The following is an 18,886-nucleotide window of genomic DNA, read 5'->3' on the forward strand; positions in this document are numbered from 1 at the left end:
GGGATCTGTACCATAATTAACCACCCCACTTACAGCCTGTCATTTGCATCTATTATGTCATGTGCTTTCTGGCCAAAAGACTAGACAGGAATTGTTTCTATAGAGCAGGCTCAGATTGGAATGCAGAGCCTGTAAGTGACAGTTTGGAGCTGACTGGTTTGTACTTTCTCTCTACAAAGCTTAGTAAATAAACCCCTTCATCTCTCCAAGTTTTGACAAGTTCCCACCTTAGGTTTTAAGTCATGGTCTCTGTGTAGACAAAATGAAAGGATCTGATTGATTAGTTTTGTATCTTTCTTTACTTTATCTCTCTTTGGGGCAGATGTATTAAGCCTTAACGAGGTAAATGCAAGGGTTATAAAGAGAGATAAAAGTCCAGCCAATCAGCTCCTTACTGACTTTTTTTCAAACACCTGTAACATGGCAATTAGGATGTGATTGGCTTTATGTTTATCTCTCTTTATCACCCTTGCATTTATCTCTTGTTAAGGCTTAATGCGTCTGCCCCTTTGATACATAAGCCCCAGGTCTTTTAGAGGGTTGTCACTGTGGACAGGTCTGGCTGAGAGCCATACTGACAATGGAAGCAGCCACAATTTCCATGTCTAACGATTGTTTACACACTTAGAGATAAGTATGTTCTTTGCAATAAAGCTTTCATCATTTCCTCAGACTGACTAATCATTTTTCTTGCCTTGTCAACTTGGCATCTGATAATAAAGGTCATTAAAGTTTGAATCAATGTGACACAATGTCTGGGGCAGTATTCATTCTGGCTGTGACCGGTCAGGGCACCATATTGTTTGGTCAGTTTCAGCATCTGGTGTCAGCCTCCTCTTCACATACTGGAGAACATGTAATTGCATTTACATGGGGGAAGGGGATAGGTCAGCTCTCCAACAAATATTTGAGAGGCACCAGAGAATATACTAGTTTGCAGGGCACAGTGCGGCCACCATCGAGGCTCACCGCAGTGTCTGAATTGAGATGATGCCCTCCACCTCCTCCCTCCACACAACCCTTCTCCATCCACCTCCAGGTCCCTCCTCCATCCTGCACCCAGCTTTAGCCCCTACAGTGTGGTTCAAATGGGGGTTTGGGAATAAATTAGTGCGCTTCAGAGCAGCCTGACCTGTACGGTAGGTGTGTCACCATACACACCACATGTAAACCCACAAAGAAAATACAGACAGTTACAGACAGTTGTGCTCCTTCAATATCACTCCTTCAAATGTATCACTAGAGGTTACTCATGCGACATAAAAAAAGGAGAAAAACAGCAATATAGTATAATACCGTCAGATAGATGATAATCATAAACATAACACCTTAAGATGGGAATCGTACCCTATATAATTGTCCACTTTTAAAAGAGTAGACAATATTCCCTTGTGATTAAAATAGGGAAAATAGGTCCTCAAAGGATCCTCCTGGATTCTCCACGTTCATCCAGCATGTAGAAATATTAAAGAAGATATCTCCAGATAGTGAAATACCGTTTTTAATGAATTTTAAAAAGCAATACACTGCACAAATGGGTATAAACAATGGACTCTCACCAGAAATCAATGTCCACTATGCAAAGCAGACAAACACAGCATGGATGGTAAGACCTCAGGCGTCCCTGGATGCTGGTAGGTGTTTAAGTCCTGATGATGTGTCCAGAGCTTATCAGTCCCCTCTGCCGACGTGTTTCAGACTAGCTGTCCTTTATCAAGGCATAGAGACTTATCCCCCATATCCGGGTATTTATACCCTAACCCAGTGGTTCCCAAACTGTGTGCCGTGGCTCCCTGGGGTGCCTCGAGACATATGCAGGGGTGCTCTGGGTTGGTGGTCCAGGACCAACTCAAATTATTAATGGTTAATTATTTATGAGCAGAACCAGTGCTGGTGGCTGCCAATCATAAAATATGTACATACAGAAGCAAATCCTGCCCTTTACCACATAACTGACCCTAAGTATCGCATATCAACTCAATCTAATAAAAAAAAAATTTGGCCAAGGGGTGCCGTGAAAAAGATTCTGATACTCTAGGGTGCCGTGAATCAAAAAAGATTGGGAACCCCTGCCCTAACCACACAATAAAAAGAAAAATCTATTTCCAGACATAGACTTCAATATTCCAGTAAACCCCTATAAACCGCCGGACTTAGTCTCCGGTATTTGATGTAAGCCGCATATACAATCAGTGGTAATTGATCACATTCTCGCCGGAGTTTGGCGTCTTCCACCGGAACTTTCTGCGGATGCCGGAAACTGGAAGTCGTATGCCTTCCACCATTTTTCATGTCATATTGAAGGAGCACATGAAAAACTGTCTGTATTTTCTTTGTGGGCCTACAGTGTGGTTATTTATTGTGGGCTGGCCTCTCCTCTGACCATCACACCAACAGGCACTGTAATTACACTGTAGTCAAATACATATACTGAAATTGGTCCACCTTTTGCAGCTATAACAGCTTCCACTCTTCCTGGAGGGCTTTCGACAATATTTTGGGGTGTTTCTGTGGGAGTTTGGTCCCCTTCATTCTGTAGAGTATTTATGGGGTCAGGCACTGACTGTTGGATGAGAAGGCCTGGCTTGCAATTTCCATTCCAGTTCATCCCAAAGGTTCTCGATGGGGTTGAGGTCAGTCAAGTTCTTCCACAACAAACCCTGTCTTTATAGTCCTTGCTTTGTTTCATGCTATGCCCCTTTCCATGGAAAACTGCATGGCACCCAACCCCGGCTCACTGCCTTCATCGGATTCTGTCAGGGACACCAAGACCCCTAAGTGAGGCCGGGATGTGTTACTGTCAGGGAGGTGGGGATGTCCTGCTGTCAGTGAGGCAGGGATGTGTTACTGTCAGGGAGGTGGGGATGTCCTGCAGTCAGTGAGGCAGGGATGTGTTGCTGTCAGGAAGGTGGAAATGGACTGCTTTTAGTGAGGCAGGGATGTGTTATTGTCAGGGAGGTGGGGATGTCCTGCTGTCAGTGAGGCAGATATGTGTAACTGTCAGGGAGGTGGGGATGTCCTGCTGTCAGCTGGGGATGTGCTGATGTCCATGAGGTTGGGATGCGCTGCTGTCAGCGATGTCATGCTCTGCGCTCATTCCAGGAAATGTGAAAAAGTGGCAGCAAACTTCTATTGGGTAACACCAGTCATGTGTCAAATCATGTTGCTTAGTTTTCTGTCATTATACCATGCAATATATACAGTTTTCTTGCTCATTAGTAGAAACACTTACATTATATTTACAGTAATATTTCATGTTCCTGGATTTAGAGTGTAATAGATGGGGTTTAGTTGGAAGGGAAGCACAGTCCCCATTCAGTAACGAGGCCGGGTGTGATGTGTGTTATGTAGCAGTGTGACATTGGCTCAGCAAGCCCACAGTTTGTCTCTTTGGTACCTGCTGCACATGTACATAGTGTCACTTCCAAGGTCACCTATACTGTAGCTTCCTGTGATTTCAGCATGTAATAACTGCTTTGCCTTCAGCACGGAGCACACGGTAACTCTCACTAATTTGTTTCTAGACAACGTGGCTATTAATTTCGGAAAATTCGACAGCAAGCCAAGCTCCGAGATGGCCACGCTGAGAGTGGAGGATCTGGTGAAGCAGTATTTCCAGACGGCAGAAAAGGTAAACAGGAAAATGATATCTTATAAATTGTGATTTAAAAAGGATAATTATTGAATGTAACAGAAATGGTTACAGACCAGAGTCATTTCTAAAACACAGATTATGGGAGAAGTGCGATTTTATTTCAGTTGTCGAAATAAATCGCACCAATTCCCACATTTCACATTTGCAATTTTAGGCCAAAAATCTCAAATGGGTACTTGTGTAGTTTCACGGCGTCCCTGTCAGAATCAGCGTAGTTTTCCCGCGGCCAGCGTAGTCCCTGTCAGTATCAGTGTAGTGTTCCCGCCCGTTCGCGGCTAGCCGGAGCTTACATAATTAGCGTAGTCAGTCAGCGCTTATTAAATTGTGTGGGAGCCATTGACCATTTTATCCTGCCTGACATGACAGGTGAATGTGTTCCTGAAACACCTCCACTATCCACGTCTGCCTGAAGTGTGGTGAGTGGACGCGGTACGCGAAGCCTGCACGGATCAAAGCGAAAAGATGGTCTTTTTTCCATTCGTATTTACTAGTGAATTGAATTCACCAATATGAATCATTAGTACATTTGTCAGTACCATTGAAATGAATGCAGCCATATGGCCATATTCAATCCATAGTGTGCTCATTATTTTTTACAAATTCTAAAATAATACGAATGACAAAATATGTATTAATACGTACCTAAATTTGTAGGAATGTGAAATATGTACGTATGTCACATAGAATGGGTACAAATACCTGTATGCGTAACCATTTGATTTTAGTAAATTTCCCCCAAAATGCTAATTGTTTGTTTTAAATTGTATTTACATTTTAAAACTACATTTTAAGAAAGAGGATTAAAAGTTATGTTATAACTACCTTTAGTACATGCACTTTTGCGACTTCTCAGAGGTAGTTGCATAAGATTTCCCTTGATCCACCCAGCAGCTTCCTGGGTGGCACGATCAAATGTGATATATCATATGTGATCCCAGCATGTGCTGCGGGATCCGATAAATCTATAGTATGGTCCATGTGATCTCGGAGTCGGAACCGGAGCTGAAACAAACATGATTTAAGACTTTTCATCCGATTAGTCAGCACGATCTTTCGGAATGGGAGGAAAAGTGCCCAAATCCCATTAGTGACCCACATAGGAACCATCTTCTTTGATTGAACTCTCAATCAAACACTTCTCTGAGTGTAATGTCTAATATGTTAGTTTTGCCAGCGGGATGATGTGTAACAGTATTATCTGCAATTATAAAATTAACAAGTAACACAAGTACATTAAAAGCAACCCAGCCTTTTGTTGGTTAGAAAAGTATCAGGTGTCTGGGAGAGGGAGCGCTTTTGTGTGAGATCTTTCTGCCGTAAAGTGTAGTGGTCGCCGCGCTGATTCGGCAGTGGAGAATAATCACTGGCAAATTAATTCCCCCCCCTAGAGAGTCACTAATGAGGGGGTTCGGTCTTGGAGACCGGGGACCCAATTCAAATTGTTGTCCAATGCCCACCACTTACTTGTTCCACCACTGTTGATCACAGCCGCTACCCTTCCCAGTATAGGCCCTTGAACATTTTCAGCCCGGGGCCCATGAGGCCTTTAATCCGGACCGGAGTGTGGCTTGGGGTGGTCAAGTGCTGGAGAATTGCGGAACATGCCCCAAGTTATGTGGCCAGACCACTTTGCTTCATGCGTCAAAGTGTGCACCCATCTTTAGTCTTCACACCGCCACTGTTTTTGCTTTCCGTTTTTAAAGAACATTTAAAAGAAAATGTAGAGGTTCTGTATATTTACTGCATATTCATGTTAAACAATAAAACCCCATGAGATTAATTTAGTCCACGATAAATTTTTACTTATCAGAATGTCCAGCTGTCCCTTCTTACCGAGCGAGGGATGGGGGAGGCAGTACAAGAGTTTGTGGACAAAGAAGAAAAAGACGCCATAGAGGAACTGGTGAAGTTCCAGCTGGAGAAGACACAGCGATTTTTGAAGGAACGGAACATTGATGCTGAAGAGGAGAAGATTGACGAAGAGGTGGGCACTGACGTTATATTTTATACTGTATTCTGGGGGGGGATTTACCAGTTGCTCATATCAGCCAATCAGATCCTTGCTATCATTTTACCTTGTACTAGATAAATCATCTCCTCCCTCTACATTTATCACACAGATATATCGCCACCATGTGTCTGGCTGTGAGGAACCCTGCAGGATGGGCCCCCTCACAATAAATATAAAGGAATATGAATAGTAGCATTGATATTGAACACTTATGTTTGTAAATATCAATATCTTTTAATATGGTTTGGCAATTGCTTCCTTCAAGGTTCGAGTGTTTAGGCAGACACGAAGGGAGAACACTAATGAGGAGGATGAAGAGGTTCGAGAGGTGCGTACTTTTATTCTCTGTCTCTTGTTCGTGTCTCCACGAACGCATTTCCAGTGAAGTGATGCCGCGGGTGTTGTAGTAAATATAATAAGGCGCCATATTTTACCCTCTGATTATTCTGAAGACATAGTTTTGTACATAATGGAGTACTGTGCGCGTCAGATAAATATAAGTTACATTTAGTTTCTAGAGATGTGCAGGTTCGTATTTATCTTAGTTTCTAGAGATGTGCGGGTCCGGATAAATCCGAGCAAATCCGTAATTCCGAACCTGCACATCTCTAGTTTCAACCCAGCTGTAACTAATACCCCTTTCAGACAGAAAAAAAGACCCGGGAATTTCCCTGCTCTTACCGTGTCGACCCGGGTTTTTCTTCTGTCTGAAAGGGTCAACACGGGTCTAAAGTTCCGGGACTTCGACCCAGGTATTTACCTGGGTTTTTCCCGTGTCAGACACGTGTTTGCGGCTGTGTGAAAGGGTCTGACCCGTGTTTTTCTCCGACTATTGAAAAATCATGCTGATTGGCTGTGCAGCATGGCGCTGCGTGATTAGCTGATCTTTTCAGCTTCCCTGATTAGCTGAGCGGGCGTGGCAGTGGCGTGCAGCGCAGCACTAAATGGCCATGGCGCATTGGAAAGATGAGGAGATCTGTGAGCTGCTCAATGTCAGAGGGGAGGAAGAAATCAGCAAAACACACAGAGCACTCATGACCTCCAGGTTCTGCAACTTGTCAGCCATGTTTAATGCAATGCAGTGAGCAGACACCTTCCACTTTTCATGATCTCATCTCTGTGTGCATTTAAAACTGTCATTTTCTTATGACACACAGAGTTTTGCAGGAAAAATCCTGCTTCTGTGTGAAAGGGGTCGACACGGGAAATACCCGGGTTTTTGCACCTGTGTGAAAGGGGGTCAGCCCCTTGCTGCCTAGTTGTACCCGGGTTTTTGTATCCGGGAAATACCTGGGTTTTTGGGATTTTTCTGTCTGAAAGGGGTATAAGTGGCAGCTCGGCCAGGTCTATGGTCTCTAACATCTAGGGCTACAGGCTCCTGTTAGAGCAACATGTGAGCAGTGGGGTTTCCTAGTATTAGTGTCTGCATTTCAGAGACGTTGAATGAATACAATTTAGATTAGTGGCACCCGTTCTTCTTTTATCAGGGGCCCAAACATCAGGGTTCTGTATTTGTGGGGCCACATGTGTGAGGGCCTCTTTTAATGTGTAAAGCGGTGGTGGCAGTGTCCGTCCATGCTCAGGTATAACCTGTGATTGGAGCAGGATTTCCCGCCATGAGCACTATGGGGGTGATGTATCCACTTTTGGAAAGAGATAAATTACCACCCAATTAGCTTCTACTGTTTGGGCTCTCCTAGGTTTAATACATGTCCCCCATGTAGCCTAAGTCAGCTATGATTATTATATTACTAGTGGCTTCCGGGCTTTGTCTTTGGGCCTGATCCCCCCCCCGCCTAACGAATCCCCGCGCTAGCATGCAAGAGGATGTATACACTTACACACTCGCTGGCATTTGGCCACAGATGGATGCTTTCCACCGAATTGGGGGCAGGCACTGATGTCATGTGACATCAGCCGCCCGCCACGAGGATGAATGGGCCTGCCTGAGTTCGCAGGAAACACCCATCATTTCTATGGGTGCGCCAACCATTTTTGTGGGACTGCCCCCTGCCCGCCCCCTGTCCGCCCATCAGTGATACTCGCTGAAGGTGTTCGCTCCCGAGGCTTGCACATGCGCAAACCCCCGCCATCGGCAGGGGGGAATGAATTCAGACCTGAGCGATCGGGTCTGAATCTCCGCCTTTATAATCTAAACCAGTGGTTTCCAAACTGTGTGCCTAGGCCCCTGGGGTGCCTCGAGTTGGAGGTCCACGACCAAAACAAATTATTTATGCTCAAAGTGGTTGGCAAATGCAGTGCTGGTGGCTGCCAATCATAAAATGTATGGACAATTAGAACCACAGCGATGTTCCACACCATATAACTGGACCCGAGGGTGACAGTTAGGCACAATTTACTTTATTTAAAAAAAAAACATTCATAGGAATTTTTTTTACTAGGGGCACCTTGAACAAATGCTGATATTCTAGGGCTCCCCGGTCAAGAAAGTTTGGGAACCACTGCTCTAAATGTTACTTTGCTTCAATGTTTTAGAGTTATTGATGTCATCCATTAGGATACAATAAGGCAGACTGATCAAACAAGAACAATATGTGGGTATTTTACCAATAGAGACCTGTAAAGGATTAGCGCATTTACGCTATTTTGATTCGTTACTTATATATGCCTACCGTGACAAATAATTGTCACCTAATTGTGTTGCTCATCAGGCTATAAGCCGGGCCAGAGCACTCAGATCTCAGGCCGGAGATGTCAATATGAGCGATGACGACGAAGTTGGAATACAAAGAAAGACCTCCGACCCAACTTTCGATGATTCGGATGATGACAACCCTGTGGTATCAGGGAGAGGGAGAGGAAGAGGCCGAGGCGGCCGTGGAAGGGGACAGAGCACATCCACCAGAGGAACTTCTAGGCGAGGAAGAGGTCTGTAGCCTTTTAAAAATAACATTTTTGCTTGAGCAAAGTATCGATCAGAAACATGTTCTGCCAGACATCAGGGGCTTATGCACAATATTTATCCAACTGCACAATTAATGACATCTTAAGTTGTCTTTCGACATGGGGGGGAAATAAGACAAGTAGAGGTCATGCCCATAACAACCAATCAACATTTAGCTATCATTTTCTATAATGTCCTTGGTTAATGATAGCTAGCATCTGCTTGGTAGTTATGATGAAACACCTCAACTATTTAGAAGGTATGATACAGCGTCCCCCTAGTAACGTTACAGTTCTGTGTTCAAAAGCAACATTGTGTTGGCAACATTTAGCTGGTCCTCGGACATTTATAATCCATAGCATCCAGTAGAATATTCTACAGTCACTATAATCTGCCTTTATTACATGCTGTACCCTGGGCCCCTGGCTTGGAGCATACACTGATATCACTAGCTGTCCCTCTTATGCAGCAGCAGAACCAGGCAGTCACAATGCAAGCAGGACAGTATGGAGTGCAGGCAGAGACACAAGAGTGTCAGGTTTCATGAGCTGGAACTGGAATGGGCTATGTTGGGAGATAAATATAATCTAATATACCCCACCACCACCTTCCACCGGAGCCCCCCTGCCTTAATTACCTCAGTCACCCCCAAGGCTTAATCCAGCCCTGAACTGGCCAACACGTTCCATACCATCGCAGCTTTCCATGTTCTAATGCAACCCCAAAACTGTGCTGCACACAATTGTCCTGACTTGCCCAGCAATAAATAACTTCTCTCCCATGCAGTCCCCACATCTTCTCTCCACATGCTTGCATACAGTGAATGGCTGTCAGCACTTGTGATTGGTAGATAGCTCTAGCCATCCACCAATCAGCATGCTATCAGCCATTCACTGTCTAATTACAGCTGGGAGGCAGGTTTGGGAGGCCGCCCTGATTGTGGGTAATTTACACTCACATCAGCTGGGCAGTATTCTCTATCTGCCTCCCAATATAAGCTTCAGAGGCCCCGTCCTGCTCAAATGACCATCAAATTGTGGAGGCCCTAGGCAGCTGTCCAATATGCATATACAATAAGATGGCAAAATGGGTGCTGTAGTGTGGTGAGTCTATTGGCCATGGCTTGAGGCATGGTCACAGATTCACCCCATTGCTACGATCCCAGCATTAAGTTCCATAATTGTGTAACGGAGACTTTGCTGGCTTTTATTTTAACTGGCATCTTAGGATCAATCTTGGGGTCTACAGATGTCTTTCACCACTTGAGCCCCTTGCTGTTACCCCGTCACATCAGGTTTTGCCTCTCCTCATTATATCAGCCCTGTTCTGTAAGTAAGGGGTAGATGTATGAAGCAGTGATAAGGGAGGAGAAATTATACAGTGCCTGGTACTTTGTCACCGGCCAATCAGCTCCTGACTGTTAAGTTACAGGCTGGGCTTAAAAAGGGATAGTTAGGAGCTGATTGGCCAGAGATAAAGTACCAGGCAAATTATCACTTCTCCTCCCTTATCACTGCTTCATACATCTACCCCTAAGTGATGAGAATGAGAACGGCAGGGTCAGCTGGATGATGGATCATCATTTCCATAGATTTGATTGCATCATCTGACAGGTCACAGGCTGGTGAGTGGTGGAAATACTGAGAAAGTGATGGTTATTGTCAGTAATCGCATTGCATGTATTACACATTACTGTCCCCTCCACACCAGCTGGGCCACCTGTAATCACATATACATTGTTTAGAATGCACAATATCCAAGACCTTATTCATGGAACAAGACACGGGGGGGGGGGGGCACAGCAACCGCATTCATAAACAGGTCACATCCATTCCCCCACATGCATTCATATGTATGACATTCATGTGTCATTCACAGGTCTATGATGATGGCTTTTCCCCTTATCTATTCTAACGATTATGAATGTAAATGGTTTGTGTGGCAGTTAGAACAGACATCGGGGACTTGTTTTTACAGCTGCTAAATGGCTCATACATTGTATAAAGTTGTATTAGCATGAAATACACAATAAAATACATTTATGCATGCAACGTAAAGGTTTATATACAGATGTAGCCGCGCTCATCGTTGCGGAGATCCGGACACTCCTTTTTGTTGGGCGTGCCAGATTTGCACCAGTGACGTGGAATCGCCATGCCACGATATCGTCGCTCAGTGCATTTTTGTGAGCTCAGAGAAGGAATCGCTCCAATCGCCGCGGGAGTTGCACTTGTCGTGGCAACGATGAATGTGGCTACATCTGTAACTATCGTTAGAACTTTGAGTGCAGAAATTAGAGCAGCATGTGACTGTAGTTCTCTTACACTCATTGGATGCGTTAACCCTTCGTGCTCTACTTGACTTGGGCACCATCTGCTAAATTTCATAAGGGACGTTGACACAGCAGTCAGGGCTATGGATGACATCTTCACACTGAGACAATAAGGAATTAACCACATAGGGATCGATCCTTCTAGATGCGGATGATCCTCTAGTGCGAATTATCACGGCACCGGGCACACTTTACGGCAGATGGAATTTGCCTAAAAGCGCTCACACCTCCATAGGGTTGCAAACAATGTTAAGCGAATTCGGCCCAGCAAAGAGTGCTAAATTGGCTTAATTTGGGTGCCATTGCCAGCATTTAAATGCATTGGAACAGCACTTTGCACACTTCGGATCTAATAGGATCGACCCCATAGTGTCGTATGCAAAACCAGGGTAATTTCCGATTGATATAGTTGCACCGGCCCATTTGCTCTCAGCATCTGTATAGCATGCATTGATTTATGTCAGTCACACATCACAGACATTAAGCCCCTTTTGCATCCATTAATTTTATGGTAATGATGTTAAACACTCTAAGGCTGGTCTCTAGCATAACTACTGGACACAACTGCAGTCGTTACATCAGAAGGTTTATATTCTATGTATGGTTATGTGTTGTAGGAAGTAAAAGCAGCGATCCGCCCTCTAGTGGTCGAGCATCAAAAGCAGCCTCCAAAAACATGTCCATATTTGACGGTAAGTTCTAAGCCAATTTCTGTATGTCTGCTCTACTGCGTATAAAGGTACAAATAATCTGTATTTGTAAAGAAGGTTCAGGGAGAGGGATTTTACAGCTGTAATTCATTTATAAAGTGTTTCTCAGAGGAATAAAGAGACTGTTTACATATACATTTATTATTCATTTAGGATATTTCCTGTAATGCCTTGTCTAGACATCTAGGGGTAGATTTATTAAGCTCGGTGAAGTGATAAAGTGTATGGTTTTTATCACCGGCCAATCAGCTCCTACCTGTCATTTTTCAAACCAAGCCTGTAACTTCACAGTTAGGAGCTGATTGGCCGGTCATAAAAAACAGACACTTTTAACACTTCACCGAGTTTAATAAATCTACCCCCTAATTCCTTAACATTTTTTTTTTTACTTTTTATAATCTGACAATGTGAACATTATATTTATTTTAATAAGAGTCCCTTATTGGTGTTTATTAAGTCTCCTCCTGTACTAACTTATGAATGAGTTTGGCTCCGTACATTAACCTTATGGATTTACAGGGTTTTTATTTGGTGTACTTATTAGATAAAGATACTTTTTATAGTTATTTTTTTTTTTCCGTTTGATTTCTTTTACCTCAATGGAAAAGCAGTTGGCCCAAAGCTAAAAAAAAGGTAATCCGTTGTAATTCCGCATTGATTCATGAAGAGGTTATCATTTTTGGGCAAGTAAGGAGCGTGTCGGTGTAAATTGGAAGTGAAGACCGCCAGTGATTACAGTCAGACCATATTTTTTAAAGTCGCTTTAGTTTATTAGCCCCTGTTCCTGCCTCACAATTGTCCCAAATCATATGACGCGCAAGGAGGAAGTTTCATTGTTATAGGAACAAATTAAAGCAATAGTGGAATATATCTTTTTGGTCAATCAATTAAAATTGCAAAGAATTATGGGAATAAATGATCGATTTTTTTTTTTTCAATTTGTGCGTAGTTTACTTAACATATTCAAATACCACTGCTGCTTTTGTTTTGAAATACAGGTTGAGTATCCCGTATCCAAAATGCTCGGGACCAGGAGAATTTTGGATAACGGATTATTCCGTATTTCGGAATATTTTAATATTTCAATTATGTATTTTGAAGTATCTTGCATGTATGCTGTATAAACACATAAAATACACACAAATATATTTTATTACCACATAAAATACACTCAAATATATTTTATTTGTTCAAAAAACAAGGTTTCAAAACATGAAACAAAAATTCAATATCTTTCTCAGATATTGAATTTGAATGCCAAGCAATCATTGTCTTGCACATATATAGTGCCAGTTACATATCATGTCCCCAGTGATGCTGTTACAAATGTCCCCAGTGAGTTTTTAGCAAAAAAAATATTTTTTATTCACTTTCTGGAATGTATGGTTTTCGGAATAATTCGGATAACGGATACTCGGATACGGGATACTCAACCTGTATAGGCTATGAAAGAACTGTTGAAAGAAAGAGCTAAAGCAAGGAAGTGGGCTGGGCAGCTGACATCCGGTGATGTCAGCTGTCCGCAACGTCACGCCCTCATTAGCATGAGAATTCCCAGCGTTCACATAGGGAGCTTAGTTCCCCCGCCAGTTCTGGATCTAGTAAGAGTATCCAGTCCAATCCTCTTGTTAGTCCATATTAGAGAAGACAATATGCTATTAACCTTCCTAAAAAAGGAGGGGCATTGTAGGAGAACGTAAAGAATTTTAGGCTGTGTTATCATTTTTATGAGGCTGATCCTTCCTGATACTGTTAGCGGGAGATTACACCAGGATCTGGCTTCACAGGTAATATGTTACAGCAATGGGTCAGGATTAAGAGGGATAAAATCTGAGGAGTTATTTGTGATCCTAATCCCCAAATATGTGAACTGGTCAGTCCAACACAGTGGTAGAGATATTTTAGGATCGACATGGGGAGATCCTGTCAATGGCAATTTAAAATTCCAATTTTTAACATGATCCCCCCCCCCTCCCTTCCGGAGCAAACGGGGACTGCACATGTGCAAATATGCGCATGCGTAGATCCCCCACCATTGCCACAGGGCCAAATTTATCCCCATCCGATCACCATTGAATCACCTGCAATATTCGTATAAAGTTACTGAGACACCTACCCTTTCTGTTTTCTATAATACCCCTCATTTTCCCCATCCCTACTTCTAAATTCCTACCTCTACATATATATACACATATAACTACATTGTGGTTTAAAGCAATAAAACGAAGTGCAGTCTTTTAACCATCTAGAACCTGATGTGCAATGTGTGTGATGGCCATAGATGAGTGTAGAAGAATACACAGCTATACCCCACACAGAACAGATTCATGATGTGCTGTGGTGATAATACAGTATGGGGATTATTCTGGTTCACTCCTTCTGGAAAATTCCTTCTTAGATGGACAAAACCATGTGCACTGCAGGTGGGGCAGATGTTACTTATGCAGAGAGAGTTAGATTCGGGTGGGGTTTTATTTCAAAGTGAGATCTATATTGCAGTGTTAAAATAAAGCAGCCAGTATTTTCCCTGCACAGAAACAAAATAACTCACCCAAATTTAATTATCTCTGCACATTTTACATCTGCCCCCCTGCAGTGCGCATGGTTTTGTCCATCTAAGAAGGAATTTGCCAGATGGAGTGAACCAGAATAACCCCCTATGTCTCAGACAATGGCTGGTTTTCCTGCTTGTCTCTGATCCGCACATCTCACAGCTACGACACCTCCGATAAGTGAAATCATGAGACGGATATTAAACCACGGCTACATATTTACTCCGAGCTACAATATACATTTACATATTTCTCCCCTGGTACCATTGTTTCCAGCCCTCTTACTGTACAAGTTCATAGGTGTCCAGGACATTAATATTATTAAACCATCACACATCAGCTAAATAAAAGGTAAACGGAATGGTAAACTCAAAATGATTGTTACAAGATTAGGTTATGTAGAATGAGAAAAATGATGGTTTGAAATATATTGCCGTCCGTTCTGGTAAAATTACATTACATATCATGACATTAAAGGTAAATATGGCTTTGCTCTGATAAGCTTGAAATCTAAGAAGTCTGGGTAACCAATAGTGGAAGAACAGTTATTACTGTTATTGGGGAACACTAGATGTATTCTCATGTATAATTGATGCAGTTGCACTAAACTGCCAGGTCGCGTGAGACTCTGCTTGCATTAGCCATTTTTATTGCCAAAACACAACACAATGTGACTAGGACACATAAGGAGACTGTGTTGATTAATTTAAAATGTGGCAATTGCATATCTGTGTGCGACTGAGTCTCCGAATCTGTATACAAACTGCTACAATGTGGCCGTGATTTTTTTCTGTATTGCTTCATATACAGACTGTCGCACGCAGATATAGGATCATATATCATTGTCTCTCGCATTGCATGGCTTATTGAGGGTAGCTGAATTAGGCAGAAGCATTATCAGCCAAAACAGAGCAACTGGTTAACGAAATGAACAGCTACCCCTTAGGTACTGAACACCAGTACATTGGATTATAGAGAGAACATATGTTACATAAATTCACAGTGAAGCAGGTTAAGGAAGCAAGTAAGGAAATCCAGAATCCAATAGAACACTGCCTAGAACTTTATAATTTATGTTAGGATCAGAGGGGGAGCTTCATCGGCAAATACTGACCAATAACTCTGGCTAAAAAAGAAAATTGGGTCAATCCTATGATTCATGATTGTATGCGGCATTTATGGTACCGCCGGACTCCCAGATATTTATGTCTGGGAAATGGGGAAAAAAGGGAGTTTATTTTAATACTAAGGGTGTTATTCAATCCGGGATTCTGACTTTTGGAAGTACAGATGTAGCCCCTGCCATTCTTTACCGGGGCGAGGGCCGGCAGACAGGGGCTACACTGTACTGAGACAATACATGTCCGTTTCTGACCAAACAGATCCGACTTGTTTTAAAGTTGGATCTGTTTTGTCGAAATCCGCCTTCAATGCTGTCGAAAATGGCAGCATTGAATAGGTGGCGAGCGCTATTTCCCCTTTTGGAAATAGCGTCCATCATTAATTATTTTTCTGGCGGCTAAATAATTGTTTATCTCTCGGTAGAGAGAGATAGAGATTTCCCTTGTACTTGACTCCCTGCACAGCCGCCGGGCGGGTGGGCGGGCCACACAGACCGGCTGCGGGGGCCGTATACGGCCCGCAGGCCAGAGGTTCCCCGCCGGTGCCCTAGTGGATGGTAGGGCATGAAATGCCACCTGTCCACATATGTCAGCTCAAATAAAATGTGGAAAACTCCATGTTGACCTTTTGACTGTCAACCTAATCCATGTCGACCTAATGACCCTGTCGACCTAACCCATGTCGACCTTCCTGCACCTTCCTGTCCACCAACATGCTGGTGACCCAATGACCGTATCCCGTCTTAGCTAGTGGTTTCCAAAAAGAAACCAACATTATAAACACTCCATTTTTCTCTCATTCTTAGCATTTAAACAGTCGTCGTCATCATCGTCGTCAAGACAACCTTCCTCCAGAACTGCACCTGCCAAGAATTACTCAGAGGTAGGTCACCTGTATGCTTTGCTCTCTCAGGACTGCCATCACAAATTGTAGGGCCCGTGACCGACCAAATGGGCAGGGCCCTCATAGGTAAAAATGGGGTGCTTAGCTAGGTGGAGCTGTAATATATATTTATATATAGCTCAACAGTCCAAAAAAAAAAAGAGTGGAAAGAGAGGAGATAAGGGGATAAAGAAGAGAGGTTAAAAAAGAGGGGGAAGGGGAGAAGAGGAGACAAAAATGAGTCTAGGTTTTAAAAATACACACTGCCAACATCTGATCCAGTCTGTACCTTCTTGTCAAAGAAGTCAGTCTGTGTGTGTGGGGCTGTGGACTCAAAGCTGCGTCTGGTCTCCCCCAGGGTCCTACACCTCAGCGCAGTATACTAGAGATGTGTTGTGCGTGAGTGAACTAGTTCTTTTGAACCGTTCTTTTGAAAGAGTGAGTGAGCTCACTAAAAGGTGAATGGTAGTTCTTCTTGGAGGCCTACTGTGCTATGTCCTTTTTGTGATATGTTTTTCAAACAATACATTTGCCTGAGCACAGCAGTTCCACACATGGTAGCTTCGAGGTACTGTACTGACTTATTAGGCTGTGTGTATGAGTCCGTGAATTACTGCGACCAAGAGGAGTGAATGTAACTATTATTTATTTATTTATTTGCAGTTTCTTATATAGCGCAGCAGATTCCGTTGCGCTTTACAATAGTAACTAGAAGAACTAGTCTAGGTTATTACACAGAACAGACATTTCTAATACTAGCTCATTGTCTTTTTAGAATGATCAGGTATGTTTAATAAATCAGATTATTTAATATTTTAGAAAAGCCGTAACTTATTCAGCAACCTTATAGTGACATATTGAGCTCTGCAATGTTAATCCCATTGTTGTTACTCATTTTTATTTCCATAATATGCAGTAAAATACCTAAATTCAGAATACATTAATAATACGCCTTTCAGACAGAAAAATCTGAAAATCCCGGCAAATACACAGCATTTCAAATGCCGTGTCATTTTGCCAGGAGCAGCCTGACCCCCCCTTCACACAGAAGAACAAATTACCGGGTTGAAAATTTCGACCAGGTAATTTGCTGAATAACACGGGTACTTCTTCTGTGTGAAAGGGTCAACACGGGTCATAAATCCCATGTCCTCGACCCTGGTCAATTCCAGGGTCGGAGACATGGGAATTACGACACGGTTGTGCCCTTTCACACAGAAAAAGGACCCATGTTCACGAAATTACCGGATAGAACTGCTTCACTAGGTAATTTCGTTTTCTGTCTGAAAGGGGTATAAGTCACTTTTTTCTGCCTTTAAAGTACAGTAATTAGAAGAAAAACGTCCCTTTGCCCCAATCTAACAGACCTTAGAGAGATACATTGGAGATTAATATATGAAATCCGCTTTATGTTCCGAAACCACGCAAAACGGAAATAACTATTCTTTTTATTAAAAATGAGCTAGTGAACTAGTTCAGAAAACTGAGTGATCAGATGCAGTACAGGCTCTTTTTAGTGAGTCACTTTGGCCGTCTCTACAGTATATGGACGGGAAGCCCGGCAGTGATGACATAGGTGATGTCATTTCACCACGCTGCATGCACCCGCTTTTCTGACCAATAGCCAATCGATGTGACACAAAGGGGCGGGGCGGACGAGCAGCAGCAGGAATCATCTGTGAATGACACACTGCTGTACACCCACACTGACAGCAACGTGATGCTGTGGGGGCAGCACCAGGACTGGGCGTGTGCATCTCTGGCAGCTCGGTACCAACCACAATGCTGCCATCCGGGCCCCATTTCTATCCGGGCTCAGGACTCAAGTACCCCTAAATCCCCCCCTTTCAGGTTTCATGGGGTGGGGGGGGGGTTTAAACTTTTTTTTAACCTGAATCTAATATAGAATTAATATTAATTCTACCCAAAAATGGCGTTCTTCACTGTGTATAGGTCATGGTTATTTTCATAGGCAGCAGTTTTATGATCTCTCTGCCAGCCTGCAGAACTTCAAAGTGGGAAGAGGGGGGCCCTAGACTGCACACCCTGTAATGAGAGGTGCTACTGACAGGTCTTTGCACCGTATAATAATAACCTTTCTGTATATTGTCATTTTGGATTTCAGGAAATTGAAGACAATGACTCAGATATAGAAGAGGTTTCCTTCTCTGCCGCACCATCCAATGTGAACCGCAGGTAGGCCATAGACAATTGATTGATTGACTGTTTCTTGTATAGCACCAGCGTATTACATTGTGCTTTACAACTGAAAAACAGTATTAAACCAACACTAGGTAATAACAGATAGACCAAGTAGGATTATTTACTATGAGTACTATACTGTACAAAGCTCAAATTTATATATTGTCCAACCTTTGGCCAAAAATAAATAAATGCTATAATAACGTATTGGGAACACTGGGATTACACAGTACTTTATGCATGGAATGTCTATGACAATGCTTTCATGTGTGTGGGTTTCCTTTCCAGACCTATTAAACACCATGTCCGAGACCCGCCACATAGTCCTGGTTTCCTAGCGTGATGTGATGGTTACATAACATACTTTCCATTTCCCCATAAACCCCCTGGTGGTGCCTGTGTCTGTGTATGGGATCAGTATGAAATCCTGGCGGTCAAAATACCAATGCCGGAATCCCGTCCGCCGCAATGCCGACAAAGGGGGGCCGTGGATCGCCCCCCCCCCCCCCCTGTGG

General features: G+C 43.1%; 1 protein-coding gene across 1 annotated transcript in view; it reads left to right on the top strand.

Moving 5' to 3' along the window:
- The window catches only part of LOC146057712 (double-strand break repair protein MRE11-like), an 81,015-nt gene that overhangs the window by 38,948 nt on the left and 23,181 nt on the right, over window positions 1-18,886 (top strand). Inside the window, exons 12-18 of the mRNA XM_083169305.1 lie at window positions 3,525-3,631; window positions 5,466-5,639; window positions 5,932-5,994; window positions 8,339-8,555; window positions 11,521-11,595; window positions 16,093-16,169; window positions 18,295-18,365. Of these exons, the coding sequence (XP_083025431.1) occupies window positions 3,525-3,631; window positions 5,466-5,639; window positions 5,932-5,994; window positions 8,339-8,555; window positions 11,521-11,595; window positions 16,093-16,169; window positions 18,295-18,365 (784 nt within the window). The remainder of the gene's footprint in view (window positions 1-3,524; window positions 3,632-5,465; window positions 5,640-5,931; window positions 5,995-8,338; window positions 8,556-11,520; window positions 11,596-16,092; window positions 16,170-18,294; window positions 18,366-18,886) is intronic.

The sequence above is a fragment of the Crinia signifera genome, chromosome 2, assembly GCF_055691185.1.
Source record: "Crinia signifera chromosome 2, ASM5569118v1, whole genome shotgun sequence".
NCBI lineage: Eukaryota > Metazoa > Chordata > Amphibia > Anura > Myobatrachidae > Crinia > Crinia signifera.